Here is a 17,103-nt window from a genome sequence, read left to right on the forward strand (position 1 = left end):
GAGACCAGGCTGGCCTCAAACTCACAGAGATCTGCCTGCCTCTGCCTCCCGAGTGCTGGGATTAAAGGCATGCACCACCACCGCCTGGCTAAATAGGCATCTTTAAATGTCTAAACAAGACTAGTATGGTGGAGCATGCCTCTAATCCAAATACTTGAAAGGAAGAAGCAGGCAGATTTCTATGAGTTCTAGGACAGCCTGATATACATAGTGAATTCCAGGACAGTCAAGTCTACATGGTTATCTCAAAAATCAACCAACAGACAAAAAGTCTAAACAAATGTCTAAGCATTTCATGTTTTAAATGTTTAAACAAAATTTAATGTTTCCCATCAATAAAACAGTCTTAAGAATAGCATACACAAAACCTCACAAATAATCCAATTAAATATTGGTTTAAAAATATGATATTTTTACAAAGAACTCATAGAAAAGTATACATGTAACAAAAAATGCTCCAAGTCATAGTGGCATGCACATTTTGGTGGTAACCAAAAGGAGTCCGATTGGACTTAATGCCTGCTCAACAGTAAAGAAATCGTTCCTGGAACTGGAAACTTAGCCAACTACCAGGCTAGAGAAGTCATGAATCATAAAGAAGAGCCTCATAAGCACCAGTTTCCTGAGACAGCATAATTCCTAACTATATACTGAACATGTAATATCCAGAATATGTATAGTGCTCACCCCTCATCAATGAATCTTCCCTTTGCAACAGAAGGAGACCATTACAAAGAATTCACAAAGCATCAACATGCAAAGAACAACTGAGTGTGGGGTGTCCAGCCCCAATGGATACATTTACAAAACAGATTTGTCTTCACCTGTTCAAAGGACATTGGGAAAGAAAGGCAGAAAGATAGTAGGAGCCAGTGGACCAGGAGAAGTTCTGCGGGACTGTGTCTCCTAGAAATGACAGGGAAGCTATACTCATTATACATCAACAATATGATTACCTAAACAAGACCTGAATAAGATCATCAGCAATAGATTTGCTAACAAAGAAGGAGGAAATCTCACAGGCTCAACTTTGACAAGAACAACAGCCACCTAATGGCTTTTGACAGTGGGAAGATTAGTTTTCCCCAGGATGAGCCCATGAATTGATTATCCAATACTAAGTTGTCAGACTTGAAACCTATACATACAAACCGTACAAACAACACTAAACTGACTCAGAGGGTTGTATTTATATATTAATGGATATATATATTCATTTTCTCATATATACATTTTCATATATACATATATATATGGCCATAAATTGAGAGTGAGAGTGGGAATGTGGGAGGGGCTAAAGGGAGGAATGGTGATGGGAGGAATTATGTAATTATTTTTAAAATTTTAGCATGTATACAAATTAAAAACAATTCAGTGGGTATGTGGTATATGCATGTATATGCATGTATGCTTACCTAAGGATATGAATGTAGTGGGTAGAGGTCTAAATAGGATGTGTTTATTTTCCTCTGTGCTGTGGATATCACTCTATATAAATAAAATGCTGATTGGCCAGTGGTCAGGCGGAAGTATAGGCGGGACAAGCAGAGAAGAGAATTCTGGGAAGTGGAAGGCTGAGGCAAGCAGCATGTGAAGATGCCAGTAAGCCACGAGCCACGTGGCAAGGTACAGATTTATAGAAATGGGTTAATTTAAGATATTAGAACAGTTAACAAGAAGCCTGAGCCATTAGGCCAAACAGTTTAAATAATATAAGTGTCTGTGTGTTTATTTTATAAGTGGGCTGTCAGACTGCCGGGGCTTCGTGGGACCTGGAGAGAAAACTCTCCAGCTACACCTCTGCCTTGCTTTTGGGGGGTAGAGTCTCTCCATTCAATATGGAGCTCACTATTTAGACTATACTAAGTGGTCAGGGAGCTTGCAAGATCTAGCCATTTCTTTCTTTCAATGCTACGGTTATAGAATTTGGTCTCGCCAGATGGTGGTGGCGCATGCCTTTAATCCCAGCACTTGGGAGGCAGAGGCAGGTGAATCTCTGTGAGTTCAAGGCCAGCCTGGGTTACAAAGTGAGTTCCAGGACAGAATCAGAAGCTATACAGAGAAACCCTGTCTCAAAAAACCAAAAAAAAAAGTAATAATAAAAAAAAGAATTTGGTCTCTATGCCCAGCTTTTATGTGGGTGTTAGGGATCCAAACCCAGGTCTTTAGACTTGCACAGCAAACACTTTACCCACTGAACCATCTCCCTAGTCCTAAACCATCTCCATAGTTCCTGAAAATCTCAACTTTGTTGCCCCCCCTTTTTTTAAAAAAAAATGCTTATTACATTTATTAAATTTGTAATATGCTTTGATTTATTTTTTGTAGTGCTAAGTCATTTAACCTAGGGAATTCCATGTAGTGAGAATTACTTTCTCAATGAGCTTTGTCTTAAGCCCTTTTACATTTCTTTTTTATAAATAAAAAAATTTTACATGAATTTCAAATATATATATATATATATATATATATATATATATATATATATATATCCTGTTATAATTGTGCTGTTCTGCTGTTCTGCAATAATAAAATCCAGGTAAAACTGCTTTGTATTTTTGTTGTTTATGAAGGGGGGTAAGCATTTAAATGAATTCAAGTACTACTATATAATAAATATATACAAATGAATAATATATTGCTAATGTATCACCAGTATAATGTTTCATTACCAATATATTGCCCACAAATCTGCTTACCCATCATCTCCACTTGGCTGGTCTACAGATGAAATTAAGTTTTTGGATTCTTTCAAAATTGGTAAAACTCTATCAAGGAGACTTTTACATTTGTCTTCAACGAGTTCGTAACCATCTTTTACTATCTCCATCTAAATAAAAAGTTTAGAGAAAATGAGAGTTGGCTATGCTCTTTGAATGTATCTACTATTTCTTGGATCATAATTGATGCAATTCCCATTCAAATTATGTAACAATTATATAAAAAATAACAGGAACTAGAATTAGAAAATTTACTGACAACAAATGTTTGTTTTTAAGCCATCCACCACCACCATTTTACTTCAAAATCTTACAGCTTCTTTCTTCTTGTCATCTGGAATATGGAAATACTGATGATCCCATTCAGAATCTGAAGCTCCAGGTATAAATGATAATGACCTGCAATGAGATCCACAAATTTAATGTCTTAAGGTATATTAATGTTGCAGTGGTCAACCAGCTGTGTTGAATAGAAACTAAGTTTTAGTCATCCTTTGACATAATGATTCCCATTAGAAATTAGTGCTATAGGTCTTAGTATCAGAGGTAAAGGGCACTTTACATTTACGTCACTTGAAAGAGTCAATGGTCATTTGGAATTGTATCTCTATATATTAGCCACCTCCCAAAATGTCTAAATCTTTTAGTACATCTTGTAATCTGAAACTAAATAAGGTACAGAGTAAAAGTTTCTTGAATTATACCTGATCCTAGAACTGGGGAAGGCAAAAGACAGATAATCCTGGGACATTTTACTATGTTCAAAGTAAGTATTCACCATAACGATGTCTGGATCCATTTTAGTAAGGATTAAAATCCTTCAAATAAATTATGAATATATGATTCTATACTGAAATCATTAACTGAATATAATCAGGAAAAAAGAAATATTCTTTATATGTAACTATAAAACAGTTACCATACACCACAATAGTATAATAAGATTCAATTATAAATCTTCAATTAGAGACTTCAGGCCCACTGTCAGCCTTCCAGTGAGGTGAGAGCATAAGCTGAGACTTCCATCTTTGAGGCAGATCTTTACTCAGCCCTCACTTTTCCTTCTTTAATAATATTCAGGACAATATAGCAGGCCAGCTTGGTCTACCACTCTTCATATATTATATTCCTCTCACCCATTCATTTCTTTATACAATTGCATCCTTCTTTTACCTCTCCCAAAGAATATAGACTATCTTGGTTCACATGGTCTCAAGGGCTCAACCTCCTGGGAAATGAGACATTATTTGAGTGCATATTTATATTCTTTTTTTTTTTCACTTCATCTTTAACCAAAACTCCCACATCCTCCATTTTCATTCTTTTTTCTTCTATCATTCCCCCTTCTGTACATGTTCCATTCTTTTATTTCCTGCACAGCAACCTAATACTAACCACAATTCCCAGTGTGACTTCTTGCTCGTTTTTATTTCTACTCATATTCACAATACAATAACTAATACATTAGTTCCCACATTTACTTCCTAAAACAATTGGTTCTTAAGGAGAAAGGATTGAGTGAATGTTTGATAGTTAACAGGTATTTTATTTTCATAGTGGGCATGGTGTTTTGACTAGGAATGGCCCCCACAGACTCATGTGTTTGAGTGCTTGGCCATAGGGAGTGGCACTATTAGGAGGTGTGGCCTTGTGGGAGTAGGTGTGGTCTTGTTGGAGGAAGTATGTCACTGTTGAGGTGGGCTTTGAGGTCTTATATGCTCAGGCTATGTACAGTGTGGCAAATAGTTTTTCCTTCTGCTGCCTGCAGATCAAGATGTAAGACTCTCAGCTCCTTCTTGTAGCTAAACATAAATAAAAATTATAGGTTAATTTAAATGTTAGAGCTAGTCAGTAAAAAGCCTAAACTAATAGCCAGTTTTAATTAATATATGCTTCTGGGTGATTATTTTATAAATGAGTGTGGGGTCCTTGGTCCCGGGCGAACACAGAAAAACCTTCATCTACACCTTCTCTAGCACTATGCATGCTGTCATGTATCACCATGATAAAAATGGACTGTCTTTGAAACTGTAAGCTAGTCCCAATCAAATGTTTTCCGTTATAAGAGTTTCTGTGGTCATGGTGTTTCTTCACAGCAATGAAACTCTGACTAGGACAATGGATTTACTGCGGGTAATGATATGTCTTGCTTTTCTTAGCAGGTAACATTTTCTTTGCTAATCCATGAATTCTGACTTGTTCAGAAATAGACAAGAGAATAAAGGGGCCTCTGTAGAATACTCACCTTTTCCTCTTTTTTAGGCCTGTATGGTTTCCACTTATCAAATCCAAGATACACTGGAGTATCTGAAAATAACAGACTATTTTAACTATGACGGCATTCTCAATATTTAGTGAAATCAATAGTAAAACAGGAAGGTTGTGAGAGGTTCTAGAAAGTACAACTATAACTTTGCAAAATCATTTGGTTTTCACATGACTTTATATTGTGCTTTATATTTATGCACAAAGTGCCATCAAATAACAATATTTCCAAGAAAATAAAAACAAAGTCTCCTTAAAAAAAAACAACTTATACCTGTGTTAACAGCTGCTGTTGCTCACAGTACTTTTTCCTTAGGTTTGTGATTTCAAGACATAGGTCTGAATAGTCCCTGAAACATAAATAGATTACTTAAATGAAGATATTAGTGTTCCTTAAAAATTTGAAGATAAAATATTCAAAAATACTTTGAATTACCTCAACTAATAGTATCCATTATGTTCTACCCAAAATTATACCCATTATCGTCCTAGTGGAGTATTACTGCCTTTTTGTTTAAAATTGTTGCCTTTACTAGTTAATAAGTTCACACAGATTTTAGAGCAATGAGTTTTCACTGATGTTGATAATAACCTAGAGCATTGCACATGCTAAGAAATCATTCTACCACTAAGTTGCATGCCCAAACCCATACATTTTTATTTTTTAAAGCTCAGATTAACTTGATATTTTGAATTTCAGAGATCAATTGAATTTCAGATGTCATACTCAGATTTCTCACAATCCTACCTTAATACCTCTATAGACTGCAGAAAAAAGAACAATAAATTTCTTCTTAATTAACTTCTATCACTGGAGGAGGAAAAGATCTTATAGAAGTATATGAGAACAAACAAATCTCCAAGTTAGCTTTATACAAAACTATCACATTTAGACTTCTATTAAATAATATAAGAGACACATGCCATCAACTTGCATTTCTAATACTGAACTTGTTTTTATACACAAATTTTCATTGAGTTTTGGGTTTTAAGAATAAGCCGCATTCTAAACAATGTTGAATGTATGTGCTTATGGATATGCTCCCGTTGATACTTTTCAATTATTAGAGAGGCACTGCTTGAAATGCACAATGTTTGAACATGTCTAATTATCTTTGTTCAAAGATAACAGTAATGTTACAATTAGAAACATGAACACAAAACCTGGAAAGTGTTAGCAGGATTAGTGAGTGGAATAGGGTACCAGAATTGATTCATTGTCTTTCACTTCTTTCTGATCCCTTACTTTTACGTGTAAAGACTACCATTTCACTCCTATTGTGTTAAGCAAAGAATACCATACTTAGTACCATTTGCAGGGTGGGGATTCCAACATAGACTGATGATCAGCAGCTCTTCAGTAATCCTCCAGGACTCCAGCACCAGATTGGGAATGCTTCGACATTCAGCCTCGTTAACTACTGACGTTTCCATTTCTCCAATGTGAGATAGCCATTGTTGTACAACCCAGACTGCATCTTGTAAACCAGTTTAGTAAATACCTCCTTTTAATATATTAGTTCTGTACCTTTAGAGAACCCTGACTAATTAATACAGATTGTTGCAGCAGTGGAGTACTGCTGTAACAGGCCAGATTGGGTTGTTTGGGGGAGGATTGTGAAAGATTTGGGAACTCTGGGCTGGAAACATCATTTAATGTTTGGAGCTTAATGACCTATTGTTGTTACTTAAATGATAACACTGACAGTAATGCAGGAGAGGGAGGTCTGGCATGTGAAGTTTCAGAAAGAAGAAAAGACACATTCATGGCCATTCCTGTGATTTTTTTTTTTTTTTGGACGAGAAATCTTTGGATGTGAAACCTTTGCTTTGCTTACACAATTGATTCTGGTAATTTGGGACTAAGAAATCGGCTGTGATTAAGAAGGGATCAGCATTATTGAAGTGAAATCTGGGCATATTTCCTCAGAACAGCACACAGAAGCTGTGGCCCAGAGAGTACAAAGGCTCCTTCTAATGCCAGGAACTGGCAACAAACATTCTTTATTAGCCAAATCAAATAGATGAGGGTCAGGTTTTAAATAGGAGGACTACTCAAATGGCAGTATGTTCATTTCAATATGAGTGATTATAGGTAGCATAAATTTAAAAAAGACTTTTTGGTATTTATATGTTGAAAGTTCTGATATAAATGTATATTGTTTTAAAGATAGCACTTGTTGGTTGCTTTGCATATATATATATATATTTATATTTATATTTATATGCTTTTAGCTCTGTCAACATGTACATAGCATTTAGATAACGTTCAGACACACAGCTCTTTGTAGAGGGTAATAAAAGTACAAAGGTTGCCTTAGAAAATAACTTCTTATAAAGTAGGCATTTAGCAGACTAACATGAAGACACTCAAATAAACCTTGACTCATTAAGACTTAGTTTTTTTAAATAACCAAATGACTGGCAAAATCAAGAGACAAAAAATCCATTATCTTGATAAAATACAAAATCTTATCCTTTTAACTAATTCTCTTTTTCAGGAGTTACTAAGAGCAGAACAATATTTTTAAGAAAGCCTTGTTGCTTTAGACAGAGAATTAGGTTCTGCTTCTATAGCAGTAAAATAAAATTGGCTTCCTAAAATCCTAAGGTAAATTCACGTCTTGATTTTCTGCATACAGAATCTCATGTTAACTTGGATTTTAATACTTAAAAATCTTACTCTTAGTAGAGATTCAAACAATAATATCCTTACTCTCTTTCCTTATATATCAGTGATTTGTGAAAACATATGTGTATATATACTGAGAAAGAGTAGTGAATCTAAAATATATTTAGAATAGAATAAAATATATTAAGGACAATTTATGACAGAACAAAGTAGTTTATGATCATCTGTCCACATGGTTAAACATCAAGATGCCTTTGGCAAGTCTATAAACAGACAAGATCTATGCTTTGTGATTTTTTTCCCCTCAATCCCAAATTCTAGAGTTAATTCTATTTTGTTTATTTTTGAGATTGTAATTTAAGTACAACTTTTCTCTCTTCCCTTTACTCCCTCCAAAATCTCCCATATATCTCTCCCTGCTTTTTCAAATTCATGGCCTCTTTCTTTTCATTAATTGTTGTTATATATATTTCCAAATATAACCTGTTGAGTCCACATAATGTTACTTGTATGTATGTTTTCAAGGCTGATCACTTGGCACTGGATAACCAATTGGTGTGTTCTTCTAATGGGGAGAACTACCTCTCTTGCTGCCAAGATTTCTCAGTTAGTTATAGCTCTTTGTGCAGGGTTGAGTTCTGCTGGGCTTTTCCCCATCAACTTTGGCATGCCCACTAGTGTCATCCTTGTTCAGCTCATGTTTGAGTGGTCATGTTGGTGAGACTTTCTGAGTATAGCGTCTGCTGTTACTAGGAGACACAATCTCACAGCGCATTCCCTCATCTTATTTTTACAGTCTTTCTGTCCTCTCTTCTACAATGTTTCCTGAGCCTTAGGTATGGTAGTGTTTTGTAGATGTATCCACGGGGGCTGGGCACCACAACTCTGCATTTTGATTGATTGTAGTTTTCTGTAGTGGCCTCCATCTGTTGCAACGATAAGTTTCCTTGATGAGGAGTCGAGACTACACTGATCTGTGTGTATAAAGGGCAAATGTTTATAGATAGTTGGTAGGGAATACACTGGTTTAGTAAATTCGTTGTTGTGGGTTCTCCTCCAACAACCATGATTTCACTGGCTCTAAGGAGTTAGCTAGGTTTCCGATACCCAGCATGATATCCTTGTTGAATGGGCCATTAAGTCCAAATAGAAAGATGTTGGTTACCACTAAAGTATACATGCCACTACTGCATCCTTAAGATTATCCTGCCATTTTGGTCATTGATATGGTTCATAGGCACCACTGTTGGGTAGGGTTGTTGATTGCTTCCCTCCTTTGGAAGTTTGTATGGCACCTTCTCGTACCATGTAAGCTAGTCCTCAGGGAAGGGGTATTCAGGTCAGCTACAGCTCAGAGGTCTCTGGGTCCTGTTTTTGCAGTGCATGGTGTCTTCAGCAACAGGGATTTACTTCACACCTTTAGGGGGTAACCAAGAGCAAGAGCAACAGGCTGCATATTTTGGGAGTCTCTTCCACAGCTCTGGTCAACATCTCAAAAGGGGGCTTCTCATGTCTGGTATTGGGGTTCGGTGCTCTTTAGCTCTCAGAGAGAGCACCATCAGCACAGGTGAAAAAGTTCATTAAAACAACACACAGAATATTATAGGGGTAATTTTGGTTGTAAAAAGTTAATAGTATTATTCCTTATGTTTTTTTCAGATATATTTATTGTTCTTTTAGCCACATCCGTCTTTCTTCTGAATTTACCTCCCTACATCCCACTAAGGAGCAACCTCCTTTCCCATTTTCTTGATCAGATCACTTGTACTCTGCATTTTCCCCTATATTCCTCCCCTCCCGCCCCATGCTGGATATGGTTCCGTTTTACTTTCCTGATTTCTGTAGTTATTACAGGCCTGTACCCACATCTGAAGATTTAGAGCCAGGAGCCTCCAATATGAGAGAACAAGTGAAGTTTGTCTTTCTGGGTCTGGGTTACCTCATTCAATGGGATCTTTTCTTGTTCCACCCATTTACCTGCAAAGCTCATTATTTTATTTTTTTTCTTTACAGTGAATAGTATTCCATAGTATATATGTATCATATTTTCATTCCGTTAGTTGGTTTTAAGGAATTTAGGTTGTGTCCATTCTTTAGCTATTGTGAATAGAGCTGCAATGAACATGGCCTAGCAAGTATCTGTAAAGTATGATGTCAAGTCCTTTGGGCACATGCCATGGAGTGGTATAGTTGGGTTATATGGTAGATTTACTTTTAAATTTTTGAGAATTCTCCACACTGATTTCCATAGTGGTATCAGCAGTTTGCATTCCCATCAACAGTGAATGAGGGTTCCCTTTTCCCCACATCACCTCCCAGCATTTGTTGTAGGTTGTTCTATTGATCTTTGACATTCTGACTGGGAAAAGCCAGTGGATCTGGGAGCTTTCTGTGAGATTGTGTCTCCTAGTAACATCAGAGACTACTCCCATAAAGTCTCACTAACATGACTGTCCAAATGTGATCAGCATTATACAGACTGTTATATTTAGGAATCTATGTATATGCATATACATATATGCATGTAATAACAATTAATAAAAAAGAATAAAAAGAGTGAGGATGAATATATGGGAGAGTTTGGAAAGAGGAAAGGGAAAGGAGACATGTAATTAAATTATAATCTCAAGAGGAGCAGATGAAGGGGTCCAGTGACAGCTTTTAAGAACTAGTTATTTTTGTTCTTGAATTCAGCATATAGTTCTGACAGCTTCATTTTTTATTGTGGGCATCTAAATTCTTCCAGGAATTAGTTCTAAATATTATATAAAATAATGAAAACTTTACAATGGGAAAGTATCACAAATATTTGCTTAGAAGGAACCTCAGAAGGCTCCTTTGTTCACTATTTAGGAGTAGTGTTTTCACTTGTTTGCATATAAAACCAGCCAGAACTCACTGGAACAGTATCACCCATATGATGTATACCTATACAGTGGTTAACATTCAACAACAGACTGACATCCAAAATTAACATGGACTGGCTCATGTTCAATTTCAATGAAAATCTTGGTTTCTTTTCAATGTTGATGAAAAATGCTTCTATCTTCTCCACTCCTTCTCTCCTTTCCCTGTTGCTGTATATGAAAAGCTTAATTTACTAAGACAAATACAAAAGATAGACTCATGAAATTAAAGGTTCATTTGCATGCCACAGAAAGATTTTCAGAAAAATTCAATTTTAGTTTGAATGCTGATGAATATTTGCTAAACCATGCCCACACATATCCTCTAATGTAAATAATGGATTACAATATTTCCACAAAGGTACTACTGTGCAAATATCTAGCTAGTTAAAATTTGCCTTATAATATTATTGCCTGGGTAAAAGTCTTACTGTCAGAGACATTGCATGGTGTTTTATGGACTCTGATTCCTTATAAAACACTGAAGAATATTTTAAATAATTTATTGTATAGGCTAAACTTAAAAAAAAGCCTGAAGCAAGAATCAGTAAATGCATTAGGCATGTATGTCAGAGTATTTAAATATAAAATGTATACATTTACCAACCTTTTATAGTTTTCTTTTTCAGTTAAAATGGAATTTTCCATCTAGCTTAGTACTCATATTTCTGTTGTTGTCTTATATCCTGGTAATTTTACTTCTGATTTGTGCAGTGGTATGCTAGGAAATCTCAGTTATAGTTGAGCTACTGACTCATTAATAGCAATTCAAGAATTAAATAATTTGATTCAGTGTTATGTTTTAACTTAAAAGACATCACACTAAAATATTTCATGTAAAGTAAGAGTAGAGTTTCACCACTCTGCAGTAATCACACTTGAAACCCTGGAAGCAGGTGCTAGAGAACAGATTAATACCCACTGTTTCATTTGTGCATATCTGGCATCCATGTTGCTCTGTATGTTTCTAATCTCTTGCATCTCAGTCAGAATTTTCTGAAACTCATTAGAGTAGAGGCTGGTATCTTCATTTTTTATTGTTGATACCTAAAGTGGGAACAGTACCGTCAGGCTGGTTAAAATTTGGCAAATCATTAACAATCCATTATGAGCACTAATGAGAAAGAAAAAAAAAAACATGACTAATGGGAAAAAGTACATCCAATTTTGTAAATGTACCTTGATTATAGTACTACACCATGCATACTTCATATTATAGTTATTATATACATTATTATGCTTCCACTAACTTGAAAGCTCCTGGAAGATTAGGAGGCTAGAGAGATGGCTCAGCAGTTCATAGTGCTAGCTGCTCATCTGGAGGACCCAAGTCTCAGGGGATATGACACCCTCTTCTGGCCTCTGCAAGAACTACATGTTCATGGTAGATAGACATGCAGGCAAAATACCCACACACATAAAAATTAGATAAGAAATGAAAATATTATAGTTTCTGACTTTCAATAAACCCAGAATATATATATATATGTACTATATATTACACACACTACATACATTTATGTACACATGCATATATATCATAATTATATTGGCACTCATCTATAATGCCAGCACTCTGGAGGCTGAAGAACGGTGAAGGGAGATCCTAAGTTTGAAGCTGAAAATGCCTCACCCCCTCCACCAAAAAGAAAAAAAAGAAAAGAGAAAAGAAAAGTGAAAACTCTAGTTGAGTATGGCAGAATTTCTATCCCTAATGAAATGACAATACCTTACAGGGACAGCAAAATACAGTTTATAGTAAGTACTGTAACATATCCAAATACAGTATACATCATTATATGTAACTTTGACACACTATATTAATTTAGAAACATTCTGTCATATATACATCTCATTTTCCTGTTGGGAGTGATTATGAGAATAATCGGGGAATAGTTTAATTTACAATATGGTTAACTTTCAGAAATAATCCATAGTAGACTATAGATTCATTTTTGGCCTGCTGAATTGTGAGCATATTAAAATACATTTCTTATTAAATGAAATACCATACTATGCTTAGACAACTTAATGTATAATAATGCCTATAATAATGTGAAAATTAATTTTGCAGGTGGTGCTTGGAACAGCTTTAATGATTTGACTATGTATTGTTTCCAAAGGTCTAAATGCATTATCACCATAGTCAACAGAACTTTTAAAAGTTTCATTCATTCAGAATCTCAGAGTATGGGCATAATAAAAGCTTATTAAAACTTTTTAATACAGATGAGAGAAGCAATAAAAATAAAAGTTTAACAGAATAAAACATTATCAATTATTATAAATTGAAGCTTTATATCATACTACTACTACGAATAGGAACTAGAGGCTCCTGGTCCCTCAAAGGAAAACGTCAAAATTGTGACTAGAAACTGCCATTATGTTTTACCTGCTGTAAATGTGTCGGAAGAATATGCCGATCTGTGAAACACTGCTGTATAATTAACAGACCGGAGAGGAAGTGGATACTTAGATTTAAAAGCGATGGCCATGGAAAGCAGTATGTAGCAAACTGTGAGGGAGTAGTGCAGCTAAAATGTATTTGATCAGGACTAAGAAGAAGGAGCAATTATATTAGCAATGAGCCAGTTCTCCCTTTTGATTCTGTGATGAAAAACAAATTAAAATAAAAATATGGTTTCTCTTTTATATGTTATTACTTTCACTAACTAATGAGATGTGAGAATCTCTGTTCCCCATGCAGAAGTTTTAATCTCAAATTAAATACTCCTCAGGTCATACGTCTTAAAATTATTCTTAATTAGACCAAGAAGATTAAGTGTTCAGTAGAATCAGCAATGTCTGAACATGACTCCCTTTTCAGTGGGAATGAAAAATACCTCTGTGAAGCATTGTTTCTCATTTTTTCTACCCTTTAGAATAGAAACTGTCATTCCAAAACCACCATGACTAAAATGAAAGCTGTTTCAACTTGGCATAAGAAAAAGAAAATTTGCTCTACTTTAACAGTCCATTTTTCTTATGACCACTTCATTTTGGGGAGGAGTACCAAAATATTTTCTTTATATGGGTTATGTTAATGTCTACCATATAAAAACTTAAAATTGATCTCTATGGCTATGGAGGATATAATATGGTGAGGCTTTTTGATGATGTGGCTATTTTGGGTGTCATCCATGGTCCTGGAACATGCTTTAATTGTTTTTATAAGGTAGGTCCAATGATAACAAATCTATTCACTCTCTCTCTCTCTGAAAGATTTATTTCTTTTGCACTTCTGAAGGATAATTTTGCTGAACATAATTCTCCTTGTGTACATTTTTTTCCTCAAAATTTAGTATCAAAGGAACACCTGTGTTTGCAGTACAGAGAAACAGGTCTTGTGGAACTGGGACACACAGTGTGCGGGGTTCATGGGTCTGAGAGGTAAGTAGTGGTGCTAAGGCATACCTGTGCCTCCAAATGGGTCTGTGCAGTGTCAAATGGTTATTGGAGTGTTAGAAGCAGTCCCAGCCCAGAACAGCTGCTTAATGCTATTTAAAAAAGACCTCTGTGGAGGTAGTGCCATGGCCACTGTGACGTTATGTGAATTGTAACCTCCCTCCCCCCAGGAAGCTCAGAGTAAATGACACATGGCTACATACTGAATTTGGTCTAAGAGAATTCTGCCAGACTATAGGGAAAAGTCTTTGAGTCAGAAATCAGAAAAGCAGAAACTAAACTGGAGCCAGAGTTTGATGGTGAATGGTATAGGTTCTAAGCAGCTCACCAGATAATAGAAGCAACCTCCCCTCAGAGATGAGACCAACATTAGTAACCTGATACCTAACAACTGCTCAGAAATGTGACCAGTATCTGAGCCTCCACCTGTGAAACACTCCCCACTGACGAGAATAACCTGAGCTCCAGGAAGAAAGCATAGAAGCAATAACAAGATGGCTAGGAAAGTCAGACTTCTGGGAGGCAAGTAACAAACAGGCTAGATAGAATGCATTCAGACCCTCTATCCCATATTTATCTTCATTCATATTCGTTCTCTCTCCTCATCCTTCCTTCCCTAGTCTTCTTTTTTATACTTTCCTTTCCCAAAGAACATAGGCTGGCAAGGTTCTCTCCTTCTTCAATTAAACTTTAGTAAGACTGTTCCCTCCTCCTTTCCCCTACTTCTTGTTCCTTTTGTACATATTTTTTTTCTCCTCCACTTTTTCCTCAGTCAAGCTAATATCAAACACTACTACTTTTACCCTGAATTCTTGCTGTTGCTGTTACTGTTGCTATTTATTTAATTTTTTTTCTTTCCACTCATATCAAAAGCACCTAATATATTGATATACACACTAATATCTATGCCCCTTTAGTTCTTAAAACAATTGTTGCCTATAGGAACGAATAACTTTTTTATTGGGCTAATACTGGACTGCTATTGAGAACTTATCCTTTGATAGTGTTTTTTTTCAGACAATACTGTAACTTCAGGGGAATACTAAGCATCAAATTTGGTGTCCTCATTAGCAGTCTTGCAGATGAAAACAATACCTCAACCCTATAACAACATAGTTCCACTTGTAAAGAGCGAAGAGTTCCCTTGAAATAGTAAGGGTGATTTGAAATTAATTAGTTAGTCATAATGAAATTTAAAAATAAATAAAATTCAACCAACAGCTAAACTCCAGATATACAAGACCCAAAATGGAAAGCCATAATTTGAAAAACCAAAGCAATATTAGTCCTCCAAAAATTACTCATCCCCAGGTCAAGCTCCAGGAGTCCAGTCGAAGAGAGAGAAGAGTGATTCTATGAGCAAGGGGCATCAAGATCATGATGGGGAAACCTACAGAGACAACCAAACCAAACTAGTGGAACAAATAGCTGTGGGGCCTCCATGGGCCTGGACTAGACCCTCTGCATAAGCGAGACAGTTGTGTAGCTTGATCTGTTTGAGGGCCCCCTGTCAGTGAGATCAGATCAAACCCTGATGCAAGCGTTGGCTTTTTGGAGCCCACTACCTATGGTGGAACACCTCGAATAGCCTTGAGGTAGAGGGAGGGACTTGGACCTGCTTATTAGGCTCTAGTAAGAATTAGTTACATGAAATTTTAGTTAGGTGACTCAAAAAGATGATGATTATAATATGTTCAAAGAAATTAAGGAAGACAAGTAAACTGAAGGAATTCTAAGAACTCAAATAGCTCAAGGAAACAATAAAGTAAATATGATGTATGAAAAAAGAATCCAAATATAGCAACAATGAAGAAAAACCAAACTGAAATATTGGAAAAGGAAAAATACAAATGAAATGAAGATGTCTGTAGAACGACAACAGTAGAATGTTTCAAGAGCAGGATATAGTACTTGTGCTTGAAGTTAAGATGGGGGAATCAGAATGTTTCAAAATGGCCTCAGATGAATTCATCCAAAAGTATGACTGATACATTCAGAATATACATCATGCTATGATAATACCAAATCTGAGAATCGTTGGTATAGTAAATGTTTTCAGCAATATCATTGCTGAAAAATTCCCAGAGTTATGAAAAGAGATGCCAAGCTAGTTATAGGAAGCATTTAGAACACAAATAGAAAATAAACATGAAAGAACTTCCCTTCAGCTAAATCACTAACTAGAGAGACCAAAAAAAGTATATTGAAAGGAACACAAGAGACATCACCTAAAAAAGCAGGCTTGTGAGAGTAGCAGTAACAAAGGGAAAAAAATCTAAAAACTAGGTGATGATTTTTCAAGTTCTGAAAGACATCTACCATCCCCAAAATATTAATGCAATAAAACTATTTTTAAGAATTTAAGGGAAAGAAAATATTTTCATGACAAAAACAGGCTAAAGGCATTCATAACCACTAAGCCAGCTCTATGGAAGATAACTGAAGGAGTCCTTTGGAATAAAAAGGAAGACATCCATAAGGGCCAGAGGAAAAATAAACTACACTTGTGTAACAGTTAGGTAGGGGAATAAGACAAGCTCCAAACCACAAAACAATAAAACATCAGGAATTAACATACATCTTTCAACAATAACTCTGATTATGAAGGATATTAATTCCCTAGGCAAAAAATAAAGACAAAAAGATTAGGTTAAAAGCAAGATTTATTCATTTGTTGCCTCCAAACAAATGACAGTTTTTTTGTTTTTTTTTTTTTTTTTTTGAGACAAGGTTTCTCTGTGTAGCTTTGTGCCTTTCCTGGAACTCGCTTTGGAGACGAGGTTGGCCTCGAACTCACAGAGATCTGCCTGCCTCTGATTCCTGAGTGCTGGGTGCTGGGATTAAAGGTGTGTGCCACCACCGCCTGGCTATATAGAATAATTAAAACAGTGAATATACAGGACAAAAAGAAGGCACAGAAAGCATCAAGAGAAAAGCGATGCATCACCCACAAAGAGAATCCATCAGAGTAACAGTTGATTTCTCAATGGAAACTTTGAAAGCCACAAATATTGAAACAATGTAATCCAAGTTCTGAAAAAACAAAACCAAACAAACAAAAAAACACAGGTGCCAACTCAGACTACATTCAGGACACATTAAAAGAAGTCATATGAGGGAAATTTATATCTCTAAGTGACTATATTAAAAAAATTAGAAAAAACACAAATAATTG

At 35.7% G+C, this 17,103-nt stretch overlaps 1 protein-coding gene across 1 annotated transcript in view; it reads right to left on the reverse strand.

Annotated features, from left to right (window-relative positions):
• Nucleotides 1–17,103, reverse strand: part of LOC114706482 (heat shock factor protein 3-like) — a 60,066-nt gene that overhangs the window by 9,166 nt on the left and 33,797 nt on the right. Inside the window, exons 4-8 of the mRNA XM_028888874.2 lie at nt 11,446–11,570; nt 5,260–5,335; nt 4,966–5,027; nt 3,035–3,119; nt 2,700–2,830 (exon numbers count right to left, since the gene is read on the reverse strand). Of these exons, the coding sequence (XP_028744707.2) occupies nt 2,700–2,830; nt 3,035–3,119; nt 4,966–5,027; nt 5,260–5,335; nt 11,446–11,570 (479 nt within the window). The remainder of the gene's footprint in view (nt 1–2,699; nt 2,831–3,034; nt 3,120–4,965; nt 5,028–5,259; nt 5,336–11,445; nt 11,571–17,103) is intronic.

Source organism: Peromyscus leucopus, chromosome X (genome assembly GCF_004664715.2).
Source record: "Peromyscus leucopus breed LL Stock chromosome X, UCI_PerLeu_2.1, whole genome shotgun sequence".
In the NCBI taxonomy this organism is placed as follows: Eukaryota; Metazoa; Chordata; class Mammalia; order Rodentia; family Cricetidae; genus Peromyscus; species Peromyscus leucopus.